The following is a 24,680-nucleotide window of genomic DNA, read 5'->3' as shown; positions in this document are numbered from 1 at the left end:
GTTTCATAGGTCCTTAGATAAAAAATTTTGCCGCAGAATAGATTATACCCAGAGCTGCACCCATATCTAATTTAGATATGAGATTTGGGACTCTTTAGTTGATGAAACTTAGATGAGATTTGGACTTGAGCTGATGCTATAATGGGTTGAGATTTATGGGGACCTTAGGATGGGTGAATGTATTTTTCACATGGGATGGATGAGTCTTTGGGGACCAGAGGGTGCTACAGTAGGCTTAATAATGGCCTCCCCAAAGATGTCTGCATCCTACTCCCTGAAACCCATGAATGTTACCTTACATGGTAAAAGAGATTTTACAGAGGAGACACGCAGAAACACACAAACCTCTGGATCAGAGACACAATTTCTTATTCATAGCAAAAACAGCAGCCAGAGTAGCATTGTGTGTGTTCCCAACGCTCCAATTCCTATAATGTAATACAGTAAGGGCCAGGTGTTACCTCTGCATGGAGTGGGTTGCACTACAGAAGAGAAGCCCCACATTTTAAGTCTCTAGGCTTTTATGGGGCTGCTGACATGTCTGCCCATCTTCTCCAGAGAGATTACTCATTATTTCTGTAATGTAGGCAAATTCCCCTCCTGGTGTGAGAAAAAGAGAAGGCTTTATCTTTACTTCCCTGGGATGTCTCTAGGGGAGGTGCTATCTCTAGCTTCACTATCCTGGAATGTTTCCTTTATACATTCTTAATTTGGATGTGAACACAGTCAAACAGGGGATTCAGACTGTGCAGAAATATGAGCTATTCACAGGGAATTGTTTTTCAACACTTTATTTGAAGCATCAAAAAAAAGAAAAAAGAAAAAATCAATTACCTTCAATAGAATAGAAAATCTGAAAAATTAAATAAGGCTAGGCATGGTAGCAGATGGAAAGGAATTACTATCCTGCATGATTTTAATGAGAATGACCATGCCAAATAATATCACTCAGTGGGATAAGGGAGTACACAGAGAGGCAGAAGTTGAAATTAGTTTGAAGACTATATTGTATATTACACAATATACATTGCTTAAGCATCAGCAACAATGTGAAGAAGCAACATCAATGCCGTTTCTGGATGGTTACAGAAGTTATGTCAAAATTAGATTTTTAAAAGTAAAAAAGGCAAAGAAATTTGTCACATATTAAATAATTACTCTTGGGAATGACTGCAAATTAGAGATGTTAGGTATTACTGATTCATTTATTCTTTAGCAAATGTATATTGAACACATACTATGTATCAGGCAAATGGATATCACCTCCCCTACTATGGAAGAATAACAGTAATTAGATAATTAAAAATTATATACTCCAGGGTGGCAGAATGACAATCAGTAATCAAAATTATTACAAATTATATACTACAAGGAAAACAAAGAAATAAAAGGAATAATGGAGGATTTACCCTAGGGTGGTTAGAAAAGGTTTTTTTAGGGAAGTAACATTTAATTTTTTTGAGACAGGGTTTCACTCTGTTGCTCAGGCTGGACTGCAGCGGTGCAATCATAGATGACTGCAACTTCAAACTCCTGAGCTCAAGCGACCCTCTCGCCACAGCCTCCTGAGTAGCTGGGACTACAGGTGTGCACCACCACACCTGACTTATTTTTAAAACAGTTTTAGTAGAAACAAGGTCTCACTATGTTGCCCAGGATGGTCTTGAACCACGGGCTCAACAGATCCTTCTGCCACGGCCTGCCAAAGTGCTGGGATTACAGGTCTGAGCCACCATGCCCAGTGAAGGGAAAGTAACATTTAATTCAGACTTACCCTAAGAATTTAAATTAGTGACCAGTGTCTTTTAAAACCTAGCTCAGATCATTTCTCTCCTTCGCTTAAACCCTTCAACTGTTCTCTAGTCCACTGACAAAAGCCAGAGGCCCAATAATTGTCTACAGAACCCTTCATGGTTTGGTTCCCCAGTACTTCCCTGACTTTCCTTCTTACTACTCTTTCCATAGCACTTAATAGCTTCTAAATATTATAAAGCTTATTTATTAGGTTTATTGTCAATTTCTCCTTGCCAGGATATAAACTTTACTAGGGAATTATCTGTTTTGTTCACTTTTGTATCCCAAATGTCTCTGGAATAGTTCCTGGCTTCTAATAGAAATTCATTAAATTTTTGTTCAATGAACATAAAATAATTTTATTAAATATAACAAAAATTAAAACATAACAAAAGTATCACAATATTATAGTATCATTTAAATATAACATAGAAAAATACTACAAAATAAGAAATACAAAGACAAAAACTAGGTAAGATTTTTATTTACTATGATGGGTGTGCTTGCCTGTTCATAAGTTCATTCCAGTCTGGAACACAGGAAGATAATGCTACCCGCATAGCTGCTGCACAATTCAGCCCATTTCTTTCCTTTGTTTTTAACTGAGTTAAGATGGAAAACCCTAGTTCACACAAACTAGTTGTTGTGAATGGTAGTAATAGCAGGACACTCTTTCTACTTAACAATGGAAAGTCTTCCTTTACCTTCATCCAAAATGCTGATAAACTTAAGGTCTCATAATCATTCTTCAATGTATATGAAGAACTAAGCTGCAATAATTCATTCTCTTCTTCAGGCACCAAGTTTAGCTCAATTATTGATTCAGGGTTTCGAAAAGCAAATGGATCTTTTACCCAACTGTTTTCCCTTAATGTTTCAAATTTTTCTTCTGGAAAGAAATGGTTAAAAGTTTGAGACAGAGAAGTGAGATGCAACAATATCTCTAATTTTATTTCTTTCAAAATGTTTTCATTAATAATATTCTCTTCAATATGTTGCAAAAATCTTGGAAACATGTAATAGCTAGGACGATTACTTTTAAGTCTTACTTGCCATAACAATAATGTCTTTCGAAATCCGTGGATACTTTCAACATGTTGGAATACATCACTGTTTTTCCCCTGTAGTTTTAAACTCAGTTCATTAAGAATGCTAAAAATATCAGTTAAATATGCCAGTTTTGTTACCCAAATATCATCTTCAAAAATATTTGCCAAATGAGATTTTTTTTCAATGAGAAAAAAGTGAATCTCATTCCTGAGCTCATAAACCCTGCTTAGTATTTTCCCTTGAGACAACCAACGAACTTTGGTATGATATAGTAAGTGGGTATGATTAGTTCCAATCTCTGAACAAAATGTTTCAAGAAGCCGGCTATTCAGTGAGCTTCCTTTAATAAAATTAACAACTTTCACTGCATTTTTCAATACTTCCATGAGATTCTGTGGAATTTCTCTGGATGCTAAACCTTCACGATGTATAAAACAATGATTCCACACAGCACCATTATTAGTAACTTCTAGTAATTTTTTAATTACTCTGCTATGTTTTCCAGTTATGGTTGCTGTGCCATCACTTGTAATTCCTTTACAGTTTTTCCAGTTTAATTTATATTGGCCAACTATGCACCTTTCTAATTCTGTAAAAATATCTAATCCACTTAGGTGTGAGGTTAAATTTAAAAAACACAAAAAATCCTCCATAAAATCATCTTGCCACGCATATCTGACATAAACTAAAAGTGTTGTGCAGCTTCCAATATCAGTGCTTTCATCAAGCTGGATTGCAAAATCTATACCAGACTGTAAACGAGTAATAAGCATTGTTTCTAAATGTTCTGCAATAGTACAAATTCGAAGAGATACTGTGTTATCATTAGGTATAGTTTTTAATTTATCAGCTGATTTATCATCAAATATTGTACGCACCATATCCAAACATGCTGGAAGAATAATTTTTTCAGCAGCTGTGTTGGCTATTTTCTCTTTTGCCACACGATATGCAACTAAATATGATGATAATAAGGCTTTCTCACTAACAGTAGTAGAACAACTAAGAAATTGTGTTGATAACTTTATGTCTTTTTTCTTTCTTTGAAAATATTCAAGAGGCTTGTCAATAAGTTCAGCATGCTGAGTTTCTAAGTGCCTTTTTAATTTCGAAGGTTTTAAGCTTTCATTCGCAAGAATATTATTACAAATAACACACTGAGGTCTGTCATTTTCAAAGGGTTTTTCACATTTGATAAAGCCATATTTTAAGTAATCTTCATTATAACGTCTTGCACTTACTTTTTTTTTTTTGAAATGTGGCTCAAATGAAGTTGAAGTTTGCAGATTGGAGTCAGTATTTTTCTCAATATTGTCACTATTCACAATTCCACATTCAACAGATGAACTTGAACATGCTTCTGTATATTTCACTTCACTATTCCTCTTTCTTTTAATAAAGAAATGATCCATTTTAATAGCAATTTGTTCCAGTTTGATTAAAATGTTATAATTGGCACTAACTCAAAAAAGAAGAAAAAATATATAGTCTAACATCTTTTCAAAAACTACAAAGTTTGCAATTGAATTGAATATTTCAGACTTCACAACTAGTTGCAAGTAATTGTAACATAAAACTTGACTATACAACATTAACCTTGCTATTATGAAAATCAAGCAAGACACCCAGGAATCAATAACTGAAAACCATTTCTTAGCCAATATACATTCTATTCAACATATCTCCTCCATCAAATACCCCTCTCACATATTGAAACTGACCTCAGCATTCCTTGCAATGTGCACAATTCAGGCAAAGGATTCATGCAAAACACTTTGGTATTTTACATTTTATTTCGTTTTTTAAAAAAATGTTCATTGTGACTCACAGAATTGATTTCATGCCTCACTAATGGGTCTCACATACACCATGAAAAATACTGATATAGAGACATTTTGTGCCTTTGCTGTGTTGGTACCTTGAGTATGTCTGCTTGATGATGAAAGAGACTGGCTGATCTGCTAGACTGTTGACTTGTATAAGAACATCTTGAAGTGGTGGGAATTTATCTTAGATTTTCATTCCTGAATCATTTTTATGGTCTGATCTAGTGAGGAGCCAATGAGGTTTTCCACAGCTAGGTCAAATATCAGGTTGGAGTTGATGGTATATTTTTATGGAACTTTCCTGGAATGCATCCTTGACCTGGGAATAAGACCAGAGATAAGACATCAAAGCATCACAGTACAAAGTAATACTACTGCCAGCTATGGGGGCCTTTATGATATCCAAGATCATAGATGGTGAGGCAAACAGTCTATAGCTCTCTTTATCACGATCTTATATTGGCTTAGGCCTATTTCTGTAAGGCAAATCACTTCAACTGAGATTGGTAAATAGAAAAAAAGTGACAGTAAAACCCAGAAGTTGGCATCAGGAGTTGGAAAGTATATTAACAAAACAGAATACAGCAAGCCATGAAGGAGTATAGCTTATTCACCATACATACTTCCTTTTTGCTTGGCCGCACCTATCTTGGTCATGCCTGCCTTGGTAGTGCTGCACTGCTCTCTTGGATCATAGTATATTTCAGTCTTATGACGATAACAGTAGTTTCAACCCTTCCTTACACACCTTTCCATCAAATTATCTCAAATTTTTTGGGAGGGGTGCAGTCTTACATTTACTGTAGTGTTTATTTATTAAAATTTCCATGTCTTAACTGTGTTAATACTGTATCTTTATTATGACTGTTTGTATTAATTGTACTTTCTTATTTTTGTATTGTTAATCATTTGGTATCTAGGTGGGTCCTTGATGACTGGAGAGGTACTACCTCTCCCAGGGTTAGCTAATTCCTATGCAAACTAACCAATCCAGAAGCCCCCCACTCCCAACACAGACATCTTGGGTTCTTATACTCCTGGCCAATATTGCCCTATCCTAATCACTCCAGACCAGCTACCAGGCAACTAGGGATATCCCCTACGCCCCAAGGCAGCCAAAATTATTTAAACTAGCCAATTTTAAACCTGTTCAAGCCTGCTTATCCAGTTTTGCCCATTCCTTCCTAAGAAAACCAAATAAAGGCTTTCCTGCAGTTTCCTTGTACTTCCTCTCCCCACTGACCCTGCTGCTTCTAGGTATGGCACCCTTGCATGGTGTAAGGTGCCGTGCTTCCTGTTTCTAGGGATCCATGAGTATAAAAATTTCTTCTTTCATGACAATCATTTTCACATCTGCATATCTTACCATATCTGATTAAAATAAATCCTGGGTACATCTTAAAACACTATTATTTTGTGTTATTGTTCTAGTTACAAAGTTGTACAGTTTGGCCCTAAACCTCTTTTTCCTGATCAGGTTTTTTACCTTTTAATACAACTATTTTGCAGACCATGAGTTCTTCTAGGAAATAAAAGTCCTAAATGCTTTAACGATGGTTAAATAGCTACAGATTACATATGGTATCTGATTGTACCTTAAAAGGTGTGCATCTGGGAGAGAATTCAGGACCTGGTAGATGCCTTTGACTTAATTTTGGTTAGATGCTTCCTTGAAAGATGACATGTTACAAATAGTTAACCTTGGCTGGAAAGAGACAGCTTTTCTTAGGTTTTATGTCCTCTGCCGAGGACACTAGCAGGACTAAAGAGTTTATGGTACATACCTCTTGCATGTCCCAGCACAGTGGGTGGTCATCAATGTATTAGACCAGAACTACACTGCTGAAGGCAAATGCATCTAGATCTCTTTCTAATGCATAAGAAAAGTTGAAGGGCAATACACAGCTTTTAGGCAATCTAAGCCAGATAAACAGCTGCCTGAAAGGGAATACTGACTCTTCCTTCCATAGTTAAAAGTTCATATAAGGATGCTAACATGTTTTAATGCTTCAACTTTCCCCCAAGAAACCTCAAACTACTACAATTTTGTCCTTCTGACACCTCTCCCTAGATATTTACCATATATAGCTCAAGAAAAACGGTGCTAAACAAAACATGTTAAACAAAACATGCTACAGAGTCTTTTGTTTGACTTTCTTTACTTATATCTCTTAAAGCAGCTTTAATGAGAAGCCAGAGGAATTTTAGGGGAGAAGTTCAAACCTGAGGTTCTGGCCTAACCATAAGTTCTGGAACTTTAATTTAAATAGACATGCTCAATTAGTACTCAATGTAAATCAGAGCATGTTCATACCTGAACATGACCAAGTACACCAGTGTGATTCCATAACCCAGGTGGGTTCTGCTGGCCAAAACACCAAAGATCTATAAATGTGTACACTGATGCTTAAGATGTGTGCACTGAAATTGGCTCCTGTGGCTACATGGCAACATTTCCAAGTAATAACTTCATTCAGCTATCCATCTACTTAGCCTCCCTTAAGAATTGCAATTAAGGTAATCAAATATTTGTAGTTGAAAGTTTCTCATACACCAAGGTGCATTAACATGGTTATATGATGTGGTTTTAGGTAAGTGATTTTCCACTAATAAATCTTATCTACCTGTTCCTAGAATAGTGCTTGCTGTATGGTAGTTACTCAATGCATTTGAGAGAATGAGAAAATTAATGACACCTATAGTAAACTGTACGATGTACATTCTATTTTTATCACAGTCAGTAACAAATAAGTTATCCAACTATATTTGGACAACTGGGAAAGATGTAAGAAAAAGGCTAATGAAACATATTATTTAAAACAGGATTGTCAAAGATTCTACTTCATAATAAACTGCTTATGTTAAGAAATAGTAGAAACAATGATCCTATAAAAACATACATGTAAATTTAGATTTAGCATTTAAAGCTTAGAACCTAAATCTACCTGAAAAAAAGAAACATACATTAAAAAACTATCTTATTTTTATATTACTATATATGGATCATTATTCTCTTAGAAGCAATTGTCTTTTAACTATTCCATTCTTTCATATTCCTACTATTCATGTTTCAATCCCCCCTTGAAAGTTTATAACACTAGTTCAGTTACTATTGTATTAAAAAGGTATTTTTAAAGGGTTTACTCTCCCTCCTAAATCAGACAGTTCATCTATAGTAATAGCAGTGGCAGTATATTAGGGAACAGGTCTGGTAGATGTGGTGATGAAAGCATGGGGAAGTTCTTTTTTAACTGAATAGGATGTGAGGTATCATCTAAGTGAGAGGCCGAAGTAGAAAATGTTGCAAGTTTGTCAGAAGAAAATATGAAATATTAATAATTGTTTAGGAATGTGATAATATGATGGACTAGGAAAATGTTTTAGGATTTTTAGTCTGGCTGGTTGTCTTACTTGCTTAATGCAATGATTGTTATTGTCATAATGCTTGATAGTCTAAAATTCCCTGTCACTAATCTTTTATATCCTAAGATATATCTCTAGTGCGCTGTATCATCTTCTGAAAATACAGCTCTAATCAGCTTCTTCATAACTGGAAAAGCATTTAATGGCACCGAGCTTGTGTAAGCTCTTCGGGATAATATCCTTTAAGCTTAAGCCTCATCTTTCGAGGTTTCTCCTTCATCACATGATCTCCATACATTCTACATTTCAGTACTAAAAGTATGGAAATTCTTGAAATAGTTCATGCACTTTCATGTCTCTGCTTTTGGCTAGTATTCCTTTTGCCTGGAATACTCTTGTTGGGTCATATGAAGTCCTATTTATTCTTTTTTACTTAGTTCAAATGCTACAGCAGCCATACATTCAACTAACATTTAGCTACCTACAGTACCTAAAGTATGTCAGGCACTGGAGATACTAAACAATGAACAGTGACATACTAAAATAACAGAATATCCGTTCAGCTATTAAGATGAATAAGGTGGAGTTACACAACACTGACAAATCTCAAAAACATTATGTAAAACAAGCTAGCTGCAAAAAGATGTACACATTACAGATTGCATAAAGGTGGTTAGGAGAGTGGTTTCCTTAGGCAAAAGGAAAGAGAATGAGACGGGGTAGAGCTGACAAACGACTTCAATCACTTATAAAATCATTTATTTCTCCAATTCAGTGGTGAGTACACATGTGTTATAGTTTTGTTTCTACCTTTTTTCTGTCTAAAATCGTCTATTTAAAAAAAGGATCTTTAAGGCTGGATACCTTCCTGAAGGCACTGGAAATCTGTCATACTGCCACTAACTTAAAATTACCTTCCACCTCTTGCATTTCCCTTTGTTTCCTGTTTTGACATTGCGCACACATTAATTAGTAACTAGGCCTTAAGAGTGGAAACTGCCAGGTACCAGCTTTAGCTAGATTAAAACATGACCCTCTTCCCAGGAGACTCCTGACCAGTTTTCTCGTCCTCCAGGGACCCAACTAGGATTTCAATGAACTTTGGCCTGAACCCCTCGGCCGACCCTAGAATAATCGCCCTTCAGGCCCGGATTGCTTCTGCTCTCACCTTCCCTCAATTAATACGGGGGGCAAAACCAGACTGTATTTCCCGCAACGAACCCTGGAATGTTTCGCTTTAGCGGACTCCGGTCCACTCCCATCAGAGGATGCCCTTCTTTCGCCTCACCTCCAGCCCAGCCGCAGCGACTCGGCCGGGCCCAGCGTTGCAAGCCTCAGGTCTCTCCAGCAGAGCTGCACCTCTGATCTCCCCCACAATTCCCTCCGCAACACCACTCCCGGCCTACCTCACAAATTCCCCATTCCAGCCGAAAAGAACTGGATCGGCCTGCGCATGCGTGAGACCGGGGCGGTGTCCGGGGGTGCAGAAAGCGGGCGGTGCAGGCTCCACTTTTCCACTTCCCTACGCTCTGTCGGCAGTCTCGCGGGATTTCCGACTCTCGCGGGAGTTATTTGAATGCCAGGGCGGTAACGACTCCCTAGGAGCCTGGGACCCTCTGACAAGAAACCCGAGGAGACACCGCGGAGAACTCTGCCTCTGAGCTGGTGGGCGGGCCGGATGTAGCCGAGCGCGGACAGGGCTAGTCCGGACAGAGTCCCAGAGCCATGGGAGCGAAAAGAGACTGCTGCGGATTAAGGAGGCCTTTCGGTTGGCGCACCAGCCACACCACAACCAGGCGAAGCTGGTGGTGGCGCTGAATCGCTCCTGCCGCGGGGTAAGCGCTCCCAGCCCGCGCCAGCCCCAGCCCCGACCTGGCGGGGCCAGGACGCTGATTCATACACACCAAGGTGATTTTCATAGTCTTTGTGGAAGAATTAGAAAATTTTGAACTTTGATATCGTTTCACCTGTTTACTTATTTGGAGAATCGCATTGTGTTTAATAATCATAGTATTCCTGTGCGACTCTTTAGGTTAGCAGATCTTTGATTTTTAACATAAACCTGCATTTCATTAAATAGATTTAAATATGTACGTGTATTTCTGTCCTCTAATGATTGTAACAAAGCACATTTCTTGATCATTAACAAGATAGGTTCGTGCAACTAAGTGCATCTTTGTCACAAACCAAATGTTTTTCTGGTTGGCATATATATATGTGTGAAACAAAAAATATATAAAGGAGAATATATATATATTCTTATACATATAATATATACTCCTTTATTTTTTGGTTTGATATATATGTCATATATAGTTTTTTTTTAATTCTACCTTGAAGAAACAGGGAAACAAATGTTAGATACAGAAGCTTGAATTTCAACTCTGAAACTTAATGCGACTTTATCAGCATTTCTCTTCCTCAAGCTACTTCTTGTAGGATTACACAGTCAAATTTTTAAAAATTTTTGATTCTCCAACTGGATTTTTTTATTTTTTATTTTTGAGACGGAGTCTCACTCTCTCGCCCAGGCTGGAGTGCAGTGGCGCAACCTCGGCTCACTGCAACCTCCGCCTCCCAGTTCAAGCGATTCCCCTGCCACAACCTCCCGAGTAGCTGGGATTACAGGCGCCAGGCTAATTTTTGTATTTTTAGTAGAGACGAGGTTTCACCATGTTGGCCAGGCTGGTCTCGAACTCTTGACCTCTCAGGTGATCCACCCACTTGGGCCTCCCAAAGTGCTGGGATTACAGGGGTGAGCCACTGCACCCAGCCTCTCCCACTGGATTTTTAAAGCTGTTTTTTGATTAGCAAATATTTCTTTTACATGGCTCAAACTACAGGAAAAGAAATGCAGCGAGAAACACTTCCTCCCTAGTCCCTATCCAGTACCATTCCTAATAGTCTTCACGGGTAATCATTTTAAATTAGTTTCTTGTTTATCCTTCCGGTTCTTCATGCACAGATACAAGCAGATGAGAATATACAGTCTTATTTCACTCGGTCTCTCCTTCAATATTTTCTGCATTGTTCATGTTTTTTTCCCCCGTTTTACTGTATATTCTGGATATTCCTCATCAGTATTCAATTAAACTTATTTTTTCCTGTCACATACTCCATTTTGTAGATATACTCCAGTTTATACAGTAAATCACGCGTAGGTGGACACTTGGCGTTATTTCCAGTCTTCAGATATTGGAAACAACTCTTCAGTGAATACATGTCATTTCTACATTTGCAGGGGTAACTGTCAGATTCTGAAAAGAACTGCTGGATCCAAGAGGAAATGTGTTTGCAAATATGATAGATATTTACAATTGCCCTTCATAGAGTGATCCATTTTACACTCCTATCAGCAGAGAAGAGAATGAGAGGTACTGCTTTTTTTTTTTTTAGGGGGATTGGAAACAACAGGAATATAATTGGGATTTTTTGATAGATAAGTAAAATCCTGAAAAGTTTGGGAATATGAGTTAGAATGATAAAATATGTAACAAAAATAAATTGTTGTGTGATAGGAAGGCTTAATTTTAAAAAGCAGTGTTGAATTGGGACCACTGGGTGTTGGTGTTTTTCTTTTTTTGTTTGTTTGTTCCTGAACTGTACCTTTAGCACATTTCTCTAGATAGATTCAAGGATATTTAGAAAAATCAAAATCTCTTGTGATCAAAATCTGTGCTGCCTTGCTCCATGACAGGAGCAATTCAAAAACAAAAGACTTGGGTAAATATTACTCAGGTTTATTTTCCTCAGTTTTTTCTACTGGATGGATAATTAATAATTGTTAAAGAGTAGATATTTTAGCCCGACACAGTGGCTCACACCTGTAATCCCAGCACTTTGAGAGGCCGAAGCGGGCGGATCATGAGATCAGGAGATCCTGACCAACATGGTGAAACCCTGTCTCTACTAAAAATACAAAAATTAGCTGGTTGTGGTGGCACGTGCCTATAATCCCAGCTACTCAGGAGGCTGAGGCAGGAGAATCGCTTGAATCCAGGAGGCGGAGGTTGCAGTGAGCCGAGATCACGCCGCTGCACTCCAGCCTGGTGAGAGTGAGACTCCGTCTCAAAAAAAAAAAAAAAATAGAGATTTTAGTTTGGTGAAAAATTGTTAAGATTTTTGAGAATTATGATAGTGCTAGGGACAGAGACTATTATCAATGTAGTTTGTGAAGGGTTTGTTTTTTATTTCTGCTGACCAGTAAAAGTTTTTTAACAGGCATTTGTTCATTATATCAATTAAGCTATGATGATCTGCAAATATGAACCAACAGTAGAGTGAGAGACAGAATTTGCAGCAGTTTATTACATCATTTCACCAAACAGAAGGAAGATAATGAGAAAAATGAAGACAGTGACATTTCAAACAGAATGACCTTATAAATATTTTTCTGTAGGCTAAAATAATAAGCTTATAATTAAAAGCTGATTTGTTAGGTAATAGTAGCTTACATTTAAAATTATAAGAAACCAATTTTAGGTAAATATACTTAATGCTCTACGTAGGAAGGAATGCAAAAGATCATTTTTTTGGTCAAAAAGTTGTTGCATTCTTGTTATTTAGCAAATATTTCAGACAAGGACTATTTTGAGACTATGTAAACGTATGTTTAGTATACCTATGCATGAAAGTAGCATTGTAGCTTTTCTTCGTTTGCATGAATTGTAACCCCTTTGAGTTATTAAAGTCTTCACTTGGGGAAAATCAAGTGGTTGTTACAATGCCACTTGGGAATAAGTTTTCATTTATTTTTGTTTCAGTACTGAGGTAAACAGCAATGAAGTTTTTGATGTGCCAAATTCTGGTAAGTTATTGGGAAATAAGCCAGAAAATGCCCAGATTGATAATGTTTTGTGTAAAAAATTAATGAAGCCATTCTTGTTGGATTGAAAGATAAAATTGCAAATGAGAGAATCCAGGCAATCCTGCCTGTTTTGAGACTTAACACCTATGAATAATGACTTGTCCCATAAGTTAAAAGTATGTGCAACTTCATAGTTTTTTGTTTGATTTTTAAATTCACAGTAGTTGAATTATTCCTATTAAATATATAATTTATGAGAAAAGGAAGTATGTATGAAACACACCCACCTGCCCATTTAATGATACATCATTCCAATAGCAATTCCCTGACACCAGCTGAATGTCCTACAGTGCAATTCAATTTTGTTACTAATTGCCTGAAGTTAGCACAGTTGCCACAGGTCAAGTGCTCAGTCCCACAAGACTGCCTCCATTTCAGATGCCAGCCACAAGTCTCAGGTATTCCCAACCTACTTGGACTTCTTCCAGGCTGACTCCATATTTGGGCATTCTCATGACCTACTCCCCAAGTTTGATAATTTGCTAGAATGACTCACAGAACTTAGGAAAGCACTATATTTACTACTACAGTTTTTGTGTAAAGGATACAACTTGGGAACAGCCAAATGGAAGAGACACATAGGGGAAGGTATGGAGGACAGAGGGTGCAAAACTTTCATGCTCTCTCTGTGCCACCCTCCCAGCACATTAATGTGTTTGGAAGCCCCTTGAGCCAGATCATTTCAAAGTTTTTATATGAGGTTTCATTGATCAGACATGATTCATTAATCATTAATCACTAGTCACTTATTTGAACTCAGTCTCCAGTTCTTCTCCCCTTGTCAGAGATAGTGAGATGGGCTAAAAGTTTCAATCCTATAAACACCTAGTTGGTTTTTCTGGTAACCAGCCTCCATCCTGAAGGTACCTAGGGTCCCTCTCTATCTCCCAACCCCTATGAGTCACCTCCTTAACATAAACTCAGGTATAATTGAAAGGAATATATTATGAAGTATAAAAGACACCTCCTATCAGGAAATTCCAAGGGTTTTAGGAGCTTTCTTCCAGGAACCAAGGAGAAAGAATAAATATATATTTTTATTATACTACAGAAGAGTAATAAGACGAACATATATACCCAGCATCCAAATTAAGAAACATAACATAAAGGTATCTTTTAAGCCTCTTGTGTTCCTTTGTGAATATATTTCCCCTCCTTCCCAGAGGAAACCATCATCTTGAATTTTGTGTTACCTATATTACCTTGCTTGTCTTCAGAGTTTATTATAGTTTTAACGCTATCTAGCGGTATATCTGAAATAAGCCTGTTTTTGACCTTAATATAAACAGAGTTGTATTGCATGCTTTCAGTGGTTTATTTTCTTAATAAATATAGAACATATCATTTGTTAGATAATTGTATTGGGCCATTCGTGACTACTTTTTTTTGTCTTTTTGTTTTCTTAAGATTTCGTTCTTAGCTTTGAGAATTTCATTTCTTTAACATGGACTAGTGATATATTAGGTAACATGTACTTAACAGAACTGAAAATCATACTTTAAAATTATTTATTCTGGAAGTGTTCAAATATACACAAAAGTAAAGAATTGTATAATGAGGCCGGGCGCGGTGGCTCACACCCGTAATCCCAGCACTTTGGGAGGCCGAGGCGGGCGGATTGCAAGGTCAAGAGATCGAGACCATCCTGGCTAACACGGTGAAACCCCGTCTCTACTAAAAATACAAAAAAATTAGCCGGGCATGGTGGCAGGTGCCTGTAGTCCCAGCTACTTGGGAGGCTGAGGCAGGAGAATGGCATGAACCCGGGAGGCAGAGCTTGCAGTGAGCCAAGATTGCGCCACTGCACTCCAGCCTGGGCGACAGAGAGAGACTCCATCTCAAAAAAAAAAAAAAAAAAAAAAAAATTGCATAATGAACCCAACAACCCAACACCTGGTTTCAACCATTATCAAGTCCTCCCCCTCCCCGCCATAATACTCATTCACATATACACACACTCTACCCTTCTCTCAGCCAGAATTATTGTGAAGGAAATGTATGACCCGGTAACATTTTTATCTAATATCTAATATTGAGTGTTAGGATTTTTATAATTATTGCCAAAAAATGTTTTTTACACTTGTTTCTTTGAATTAGAAGCTAAACTACGTCCACATATTTCATTTTATTGATATATCTTTGTCTCTTAATATATAACAGAGTGTCCCTTTTTTTTGTTGTTGACATTTATTTGTTGTAGAGATTAGGTCATTTGTCTGATTGAATTTCCCATGTTCAGGATTTGGCTGTTTCCATCCTCATACAATCTTTCAATCTATTCTATCATGTTTATTTTCTGTAAACTAATAGTAAAATTTAGATGCTTGATTAGGTTCAGGTTTGACTACTTGGGCGCAAGGGCAAAAATGCTTCTTATGCGGTAGTTTATAAACATCCTATTGCATCATATTAGGAGGTGAAAGGCTTCAATAATATTTTTGAAACAGTGTCCTAATATATATGGATTAAGGATTATAGAGCAATAATATATAATTTTCATAAGCTGTGTTGCTCTGTAGTCATATCTCCTCTAACCTCCTTTCTGGTTTTAGATGGAGAAGCTAAGGTCCAGAAAGTTAAGTATTTGCCAAAGGTCAGACAGCTAATTTAATAGTAAAAGTAGAGCTCTTTTTCATCTCTCACTCCTTTTAAAATTTTGTCTCATAAATCTTTGATATCTGTGGATCAGAAAGAATTCTGTTTGAGGTAGTCAGAATAGCATTTCTGCATATTCAACTAGAACAGGAGTTTTGGCCGGGCATGGTGGCTCATGCCTGTAATCCCAGCACTTTGGGAGGCTGAGGCAGGCGGATCATCTGAGGTCAAGAGTTCGAGACCAGCTTGGTTAACGTGGTGAAACCCCATTTCTACTAAAAATACAAAAAATTAATGGGGTGTGGTGTCAGGTGCCAGTAATACCAGCTACTTGGGAGGCTGCGGCAGGAGAATTGCTCAAACCTGGGAGGCAGAGGTTGCAGTGAGCTGAGATGGCGCCATTGCACTGCAACTTGGGCAGCAAGAGCAAAACTCTGCCTCAAAAAAAAAAAAAAAAAAATTGGAGTTTTGCGACTGAGAAGTTAAGACATAGTGAAGGTTCAAATCCTTGAGTGATTCTGTTTTTGCACTGCCTGTGTGGTAGCTAAGACTTGAATTTGAAAGCAATAGTTAGAGGGGTTAGATAGGATCTAAGCCTGAAGTCTGGTAAATCCAGGATAGGAACAATGCAAGAAAATCTTTATAGGCTATAATAGTAGTTGGTCATTTAGTCCTAAATAATTTTTATTTGTGGTACTTATTCACCTCATTTTTATATACTAGTATTTTGCTTCCCATATTAATTTCTACTTGTCTTATAAATGTTAAGTGTAAATTAATCTTAATTTGAAGAAAATTAATTATGGAACAAAATATAGGAAGTGAAAACTAGAGGGAGGTAGCTTTCCTGTATAAATTATGTGACTTAACATAAAAAAATCAATGATGTGGAAAAGTCTTCTACAAGCCTGGTTACACATCACAGAAATACCTTACAGTTGCTTCATCTGTTTGATGCATAAAGTGTTTTGTAGTGGCAGGCCCACTGCTTTTTTTTTCGTGATTCCTAGTGAACTGATGGGAATTTGTGCAAACAATGATTGTAGGTATATGACAAATTAATTTATCATTAAAAACCATAACTGACTGGGTGCGGTGGCTCATGCCTGTAATCCCAGCACTTTGGGAGGCTGAGGCAGACGGATCACTAGGTCAAGAGATCGAGACCATCCTGGCTAACATGGTGAAACCCGTCTCTACTAAAAATACAAAAAATTAGCCGGGCATGGTGGCATGCGCCTGTAGTCCCAGCTACTACGGAGGCTGAGGCAGGAGAATAGTGTGAACGTGGGAGGCGGAGTTTGCAGTGAGCCAAGATCGCGTCACTGCACTCCAGCCTGGGTGACAGAGTGAGACTCTGTCTCAAAAAAAAAAAAAACCAAAAAACCCATAATGTTGAGAATCTTCTAAGATGATAGAAATGAGTTGATAAGGTTTTATGATTAAAGTGAAAGTTTCATGAGTAATAACTTTATTTTGTAAGGAAAAAAGTTATGATTACATATAATTTCACTAATATATAAATGTAAAATGGAGAAATAATCCCAAATAAATACAATATAATAAAAATTGGGGGACATTTTATTTAATGTGATGAGTGTGCTATGTATTCATAAGTTTATTTCAGTTTGGGATCTCAAGTGCAGTTCTCACATACCTGGTACAGTGTTAACTCTGTTTCTTTGTTTTTATGGGTTAAGAATTAAAAGTACCAATAGCGGTACTACATTCATTCCACTTAGCAATGAACAATCCTATTTCCTCCAAAAGAATGATACATCATTATGACATAGGGCTAAGAGAGTTAAAAAAAAAAAAGAACGATGCATTTGATATTTCATAATCATTCTTTACTATTTACTAAGAAGTAAGCTACAATATTTCCTATTCTTCAGGCACCAAGTATAACTCAGTTTTTGATTCAGAGTGTTGGAAAACAAATCTAGCCAGTTTTTTTCTTGAATGCATCAATTTTTGTTCTGGCATGTAATGGTTAAAAGTTTGATACAGGCCAGAAACAATAAGAAATGGACAAAATATATAAAACAATGTTTTCCAAGATATTGAATATCAGGCAATGAAGGACAGTGAACCTTGATCAATAGGAAACAAAGTGAGTCCTATGATTGCCTCAGTTTATTGCCTTGGCAGAATTTCTAAGCCATAGTACAGGGAGAGGGAAACATATGCAGCCTAGTGGAATCCCTCTGTTGATAGAGCCTGGAGCCTGGTGAAACCAATGCAGCCAGAGTTTGCTAGAAGGGAGAGAGCTGCATAGAGAGAGAATTCTAGTGATCTGGAATGAATCTCTCCTGATTCTTCAGGTAAGTATTGATCACTGTATGCATGTGAGGAAATGACCTGAGGCCAAGGAAAGGATCGTCCAAAAATATTACAGTACAATCTTGGATCACATAAAGACATTTTGTTCAATGATGGACTGCATAAGATTATAATGGAGCTGGAAAATTCCTACCACCTAGTGATGTCATAGATCTCAATGATGATGTCTTATGTGTCTGTGGTGATGCTGGTCTACTGTCTTGCTGATACATTTATTCTTATTTTATTTTATTTTTTTTTTGAGATGAGGTCTCACTCTGTTGCCCAGGGTGGAGTAGAGTAGTGCAATCTTGGCTCACTGCAGCCTCGACCTTCTGGGCTCTGGTGATCCTCCCACCTCAGCCTCCCAAGTAGCTGGGACTACAGGCACGTGCCACCATGCCCGGCTAATTTTTTGTATTTTTTGTAGAGACAGGATTTTGCCATGTTGTCCAGGCTGGTTTCAAACTTGTGGGCTCAAGCAATACGGCTACCTCGGCCTCCCAAAGTGCTGGGATTACAGGTGTGAGCCATTGCACCTGCCCTATTGTTATTTTAGAGTATACTTTTTCTACTTATATATATTTTCAAAAGTTAACCGTAAAACAACTTCAGGCAGATCCTTCAAAGTATTACAGACGAAGGCATTGTTATCATAGATGACAGCTTTGTGCATGTTATTGCCCTTGAAGACCTTCCAGGGGGACAAAATCTGGAAGTGGAAGACAGTGATATTGTTGATTGTGACCCTGTGTAAGTCTAGGCTAATGTGTATATATTTGTGTCTCGTAAAAATAAATTTTTTAAATAAAGTTTATAAAATAAGGATATAAAAAATATTTTTGTGCAGCTGTACAATATGTATTTTAAGCTAAATGTTATTACAAGAGAGTCAAAAAGTTAATTTAAAAAAATTTTAAAGTTTATAAAATAAAAGTTTACTATTGAAGAAAAACATTTTAAAAATAGATTTAATGTATTTAAGCCTAAGTGTGCAGTGTTTATAAAGTCTACAGTAGTGTTATAATAATGTCCTAGGCCTTCACATTCACTCACCACTCACTGACTTACCCAGAACAACTTCTAGTCCTGCAAGTTCCATTCATGGTAAGTGCCCTTTACAGGTATACCATTTTATCTTTCATACTGTATTTTTACTATACCTTTTCTATGTTTAGATACAAAAATACCATTGTGTGACAAATTCAGTACAGTAACTGAATGCTGTACAGGTTTGTAGCCTAGAAACTATAGGCAGTGCCATATAGCCTAGGTGTGTAGTAGGCTGTGCCGTCTAGGTTTGTGTAAGTACTCTATGATGGTCACATAATGAAATTACCTAAAGGTGCATTCCTCAGAACATATCTCTGTCATTAAGCAACACATGACTGTAATTGTGTCATGCTCAGAGATGGCTGGGAATATTGGCTGTTTCCACAAGACAGACTGGAAGCCTCATTCACGGAGCATTGGGTAGAGTACATAGAACAGGCCTTGCCTCAGCTGTGGGAAACAATGAGCCCTAGACTGAACACTGTCCCTGTCTTGCCTAACAAGTGTTAAAAGCAAGGCCTGAAAGCATCAAACTATTTCTAAGTAGCTTAACTGAATTCTAGAACAAAGCTCAAGAAGATTTATAGGGATACAAGTCATCTCCAAACTAGCAAGCATGCAGAAAAGCAGGAAAATAGGACCCATAATGAGATAAAAAGTGACATGTTAGAATTCAGACAGTATTCCATATGTTCAAAAAGTTAAGTAGGGACATGGAAGATAGATGTCAATCCAACTTCTAGAGATGAAAACTGCAGTGTGTGAAATGTAAAACATACCGTGTGGGATTAATGGCAGATTGGACATTGTGGAAGAAAAGATTCATGAGTTTGAAGAAGACATAGCAATAGAAACAAATCAAAGTCACACCAAAAAAATAGTCCATCAGTGAGCTGTGCACAAGTTTAAGCACCTTAGTGTGTAATGGGAGTAGGGGAAGGGAACATACAAAGTATTTGAAGAAATGATCGCTTAAAAGTTTGATGGAAACCATAAACCCACAGATTCAAGAAGATATGAACTCCAAGCACAAGAAGCATAAAAAAACCACACCACCCAGGTGTGTTGGCTCACGCCTGTAATTCCAACACTGAGAGGCTGAGGCAGGAGGATTGCTTTGAGGCCAGGTGTTTGAGACCAGCCTGGGCAATGTGGAGAGACCCTGTCTCTTAAACAAAAACCCAAACCAGAGTACACCATAATCAAATTGTTTAATACCAGTGATAAAGATAAAATCTTAAATGGACTAGGGGCAAAAAGGTACTGTTTTCAAGTGACTTGGAAATAGTTACAAAGGTAAGAAGTTAGATTTCTTATAAGGAACAATTTGAGAAGCCAGTAGAGCAACATATTTCAAGTACCAAACAGAGAAAAACCCTGTCAACCTAAAATTATGTGCCCAGGCCAGGTGCGGTGACTCATGCCTGTAATCCCAGCACTTTGGAAGGCTGCAGCTGGCAAATCACTTGAGGTCAGGAGTTCGAGACCAGCCTGGCCAACATGGAGAAACCCCATCTCTACTAAAAATGCAAAAATTAGCTGGGTGTCGTGGTGGGCACCTGTAATCCCAGCTACTCAGGAGTCTGAGGCAGGAGAATCACTTGAACCCAGGAGGCAGAGGTTATAGTGAGCCGAGATCACGCCACTGCATTCCAGCCTGGGCAACAGAGTGAGACTCGGTCTCAAAAAAAAAAAAAAGTCTATGCCCAGAGAAAATGTCTTTGAAATATAAAAGCAGCATACTTTTTCAGACAACAGCTGAAAGGATTCATCAGTAGATCTGTTGTATCAGAAATGTTAAAGGAAGTTAGGCAGGTAGAAATATACTAGGGACCAGAAACCCATGGTCTGCAAGCTGCTATTTTACTGCCTGCAGGCTAAGAATGTTTTTTTTTTTTCCTTTTTTCAAGGGTTATAAAAGAAAACCAAAAATAACTCCTGACATTGCCCAGTGTTTCTTTTGTGGGGGGAGGGGGCAAGGGGCAGGGGACATAAAACTGCCTTCAGTTGAGAACCACTGGCTATATATGCATCCCAGTTAAAAGCTAAAGGTTGTTGCATTGGATAAAACAAAATCCAATTTTATGCCTCTTATAAGGCACACACTTTAAACGTAAAAAACCCAAATAGGTTAAAAGGATGAAAAAAGATATGATGGTAACACCAATTAAAGCTGGAATCTCTGTATTATTAGACAAAGCAGATTCTAGAGCAAAGAATACTGCCAAGTATAAAGAATGCAAAACAGAGCAACCACTGGAAAATACTTTGACTGTTTCCTGTAAAGTTAAACATGTATCTATCATACGTATGATCTAGCCCTTCTACTCCTAGGTATTTACCCAAGAGAAAATGAAATATTTGTTCATGCAAAGACAAATGTCCATTGTAGCTCTATTTGTAATGACCAAAATTTAGAAACAACCAAAGTGCCTATCAAGTGAATAAACTGGAATACAATGGAACACATATGAGAATACTACTCAGCAATGAAAAGGAATGAACTGTTGATACACACATGCAATTCATTTCAAGGTACACCTCCATAAAGCTTGTTATAAGCTTGAGTCAGGAAGTGAGATGTAACAATACAGTAGCTCTAATTTTATTTCTTTCAAAATTTCTATAATAATGTCCTTTTCCATATGTTGCAAAATTTCAGGAGCATGTAGTACCTAGGGTGATTACTGCCCCTTTAACAATGTCTTTTGGAACCCTTGGATAAGTTGGAATGTTGAAATCCCTGTAATTATAAATATAGTTCATAAAAAATGCTGAAAATGTCAGTAAAATATGTGGTATTATTACTTAGATATTGTCTTTGGAAATGTTTGCCAAATAGTAATTGCTTTTCAATAAGAAAAAAAGTACTGACCAAGTAGTATTGAGTATTTAATAAAAATAACTTTTCATAGTGTGAAATCAGCAGACTGTCTGGATGCCAGAGTTTTGTTACATTTTCTGTGGGTTGATGATTATTGAAGCCAAGTATTGGGTAAAAGGGGAGTATTTATTATCATTCTTTCTACTTTTATGTTTGTTTGAAATTTTTTATCATAAAGCATTTTTTTTTGAGACAAGGTCTCTGTTGCCAAGGCTGGAATGCAGTAGCGCAACATTTAAAAAATTTTATATTATCTAGCAATAGATATTCTATTCCTGAAAATACATTTCTGTTGTTTGATATATAATGACATTCTGTTAACAAAACACTACATATGTGATGGTGGTCCCATGAAGTAATACTGTATTTTTACTGTACCTTTCCTAGTTTTGGATACATTTAGATACAGAAATACTTAACCCATTGTGTTACAATTGCCTACAGTAAAGTAACATGCTGTACTGGTTTGTAGCCTAGGAGCAAGAGACTATATATATAGCCAAAGTATGTAGTTTGTATCTGGGTTTGTGTAAGTATGCTCAGATGTTTGGGCAGTGACAATGGCCTAGTGACGGATTTCTCAAAATGTATCCCTGTTGTTAAGTAACAAATACTCAACTATATATCTAATTCAGTTGTGTCTGAGGTTATATTTAAACAACATGGTGTATCCTGTACTAACCAATCTTCCTACATTTCTCTACAACTGTTATGCAGCTTATTTTCAACAAGGTGGATTATGAAGTCTGTACAGACTTATAGTAAGTATTGCTTCCAAATGTTCTGCAGTGGTAAAAAGTAAATGAGCTACTGTGTTGTCATTCTGGATAGTTTTTAATTAATTAGCTGAGATTTAAATTGTACATACCATATCCAGACATGTTAGAAGAAAATATGTGAGTTGTTTTCTGTCTCATAATATGCTTTAATGATGATAATAAGGCTTTATCACTAACAATAGTGCAATAACTAAGAAATTAGTCTGGGAACTTGAATGTATTTTTTTCCTTTGTCAGTAAGTTCAGCATCTTGTATCCAAATAGCTTTTTTAATTTTGAAGATTTTAAGCCTTTATTTCAAGAATACCATTGACACATTTGATAAATGCACATATTAAATTATCTTCATTATAATCTTTTATACTTCCTTTTTTCTTTTTAGAATGTTACTTGTACGATGGTGGCTGTTGGTTTGAAATAAACAAAGAACAATACAAAAACCAAGTACAAAAAAAAAAAAGAATGTGATTTGAATAAAGTCAAAATTTGCTGTTTAAAAACTCAACACCTTTCTCTGTTTTGTCACTTATTTTACATCCCAGATCCAGCAGTTGAACTTGAGCAGTTTTTACTTCATCATTCTTGATTATTTTTATTTTTGAAAATGTGGTTCAAGTGTAATTTGTAGTTTGATTAAAATGTTACAAGTTATAAATTTGAAAATACCATACTAGATAATATGTTTTGACAAATAAACTGACCATTTACAACTGATACTTTTTTTGTCTTTATACTTCTGTCAGTAGCAGATGAAATCCTTCACACATTAAGTCACAAATAATTGAATTTTATTAACCAAAATTTTAATTGTTACAATCATTGGCTTTTCGATTAAGTTGATAGTTAAATTGACCATCTGTTTTTTTTTTTTAGAGATGGAGTTTTGCTGTTGTTGCCCAGGCTGGAGTGCAATGGCACAATCTTGGCTCACTGCAACCTCCACCTCCCAAGTTCAAGTGATTCTCCTCCCACAACCTCCCGAGTAGCTGGGATTACAGGCACCTGCCACCACACCTGGCTAATTTTGTATTTTTAGTAGAGACGGGGTTTCTCCATGTTGGTCAGGCTAGTCTCGAACTCCTGACCTCAGGTGATCCGCCCGCATTGGCATCCCAAAGTGCTGGGATTACAGGCGTGATAAATTGACTATCTCATACCAGGACGTCAAATGAGAAGACATCAGTAAAAATATTCTGGCCAACTCATGTTTTATTTATCATATCCTCATCATTAATTCTTATAATGCCACAGTTTGTCATGGTATTTGTGGCAGCAGGCAAAGTCCTTGTTCAGACTTTGATTAAATTGCTGTGGCATTTTTCTATTAAAAAGATCTCCTGTTTCAATCTATAGTTTGCCTGTGATCTGTGGGTTAAAAGGAGCACTATACTATTCCATTTGTTTCAGTGTTTTGAGATAATATATGATTTTGCTTAGTCTCATTTGGATGAAATGAATATTTCCAGATCTACATGTCAAATAAAAGGGTACTGCAACTTAGTATGTACTAACTCCTAAAAAATAGAAATTATATAATATGAGTTAAAACTTCAATTTTAACAAATGTTGAGTGCCTATATCATATGCCAAGCATTGGACTAGATACTTGTACATGTTTTCTCATGGACTGCCATGAAGGTTAAAGAAGTTGCCCATGATCATGTGGCTGTTTAGTGAAAGAGCCAAGAACCTAAGTACTACGACATGTATTCAGGTGCCCTTTGCACTGTCCCATGATTCAAATCATTAAAGGTGGGATGTGATTTTCAAGATTATTTAATAGCTGCAATTTGTAATGGGTACAAATATGGTTTATAATGTTTACATTAAACTAGAAACTATGCAACATCTAGTAATTTTTAAATTACGATTATTTTGATTGATAATTTATAATTGTATACATTTATGAGATACAATGTGATGTTTTGATATATGTCTACAATGTGGAATGATTACATCAAGCTAATTAACACATCTAGCACTTCATTTGCCTATCTTTTTTTTTTTATGGTGGGACATTTGAAATTTACTCTTAGTTTAGTTTTGTTTGTTGAGACAGGTAGCAGCTCTGTCACCCAGGCTGGAGTGCATTGTTGGGATCACAACTCACTGTTGCCTCGACCTCCCGGGCTCAAGCCTCAGCCTCC

The 24,680-nt window shown here is 36.9% G+C and overlaps 1 protein-coding gene and 1 long non-coding RNA gene across 8 annotated transcripts; one reads left to right on the top strand and one right to left on the bottom strand.

Annotated features, from left to right (window-relative positions):
- Positions 1-983: 983 nt before the first annotated feature.
- FAM200B (family with sequence similarity 200 member B) lies at positions 984-9,607 on the bottom strand. 7 transcript variants are annotated; one of them, XR_010139608.1, is made up of 4 exons: positions 9,322-9,485; positions 4,763-4,989; positions 4,086-4,233; positions 984-2,683 (listed from the first exon to the last, which is right to left on the bottom strand). XR_010139608.1 is itself a non-coding variant. In XM_063723328.1 (3 exons), exon 3 carries the CDS (start codon positions 4,254-4,256, stop codon positions 2,283-2,285), a length of 1,974 nt encoding a protein of 657 aa, XP_063579398.1. In that variant the 5' UTR covers positions 4,257-4,302; positions 4,763-4,989; positions 9,255-9,548; the 3' UTR covers positions 984-2,282. The 7 variants fall into 7 exon arrangements, 6 of the variants coding, with proteins under 6 accessions (XP_063579398.1, XP_063579397.1, XP_024102341.3 ...); XM_063723328.1 differs by having other exon boundaries at positions 984-4,302; positions 9,255-9,548; XM_063723327.1 differs by having other exon boundaries at positions 984-4,302; positions 9,322-9,548.
- A 189-nt stretch (positions 9,608-9,796) lies between these two features.
- Positions 9,797-23,038, top strand: LOC103890375 (uncharacterized). The gene is made up of 5 exons (XR_008524358.2): positions 9,797-9,941; positions 11,275-11,407; positions 12,797-12,840; positions 22,472-22,515; positions 22,916-23,038. It is a non-coding gene; the product is annotated as an uncharacterized LOC103890375 (long non-coding RNA).
- The last annotated feature ends 1,642 nt before the right edge of the window (positions 23,039-24,680 follow it).

The sequence above is a fragment of the Pongo abelii genome, chromosome 3, assembly GCF_028885655.2.
Source record: "Pongo abelii isolate AG06213 chromosome 3, NHGRI_mPonAbe1-v2.0_pri, whole genome shotgun sequence".
In the NCBI taxonomy this organism is placed as follows: Eukaryota; Metazoa; Chordata; class Mammalia; order Primates; family Hominidae; genus Pongo; species Pongo abelii.
The sequence above is the reverse complement of the archived record's forward strand: the minus strand, read 5'-3'. Positions and strand labels throughout refer to the sequence as shown.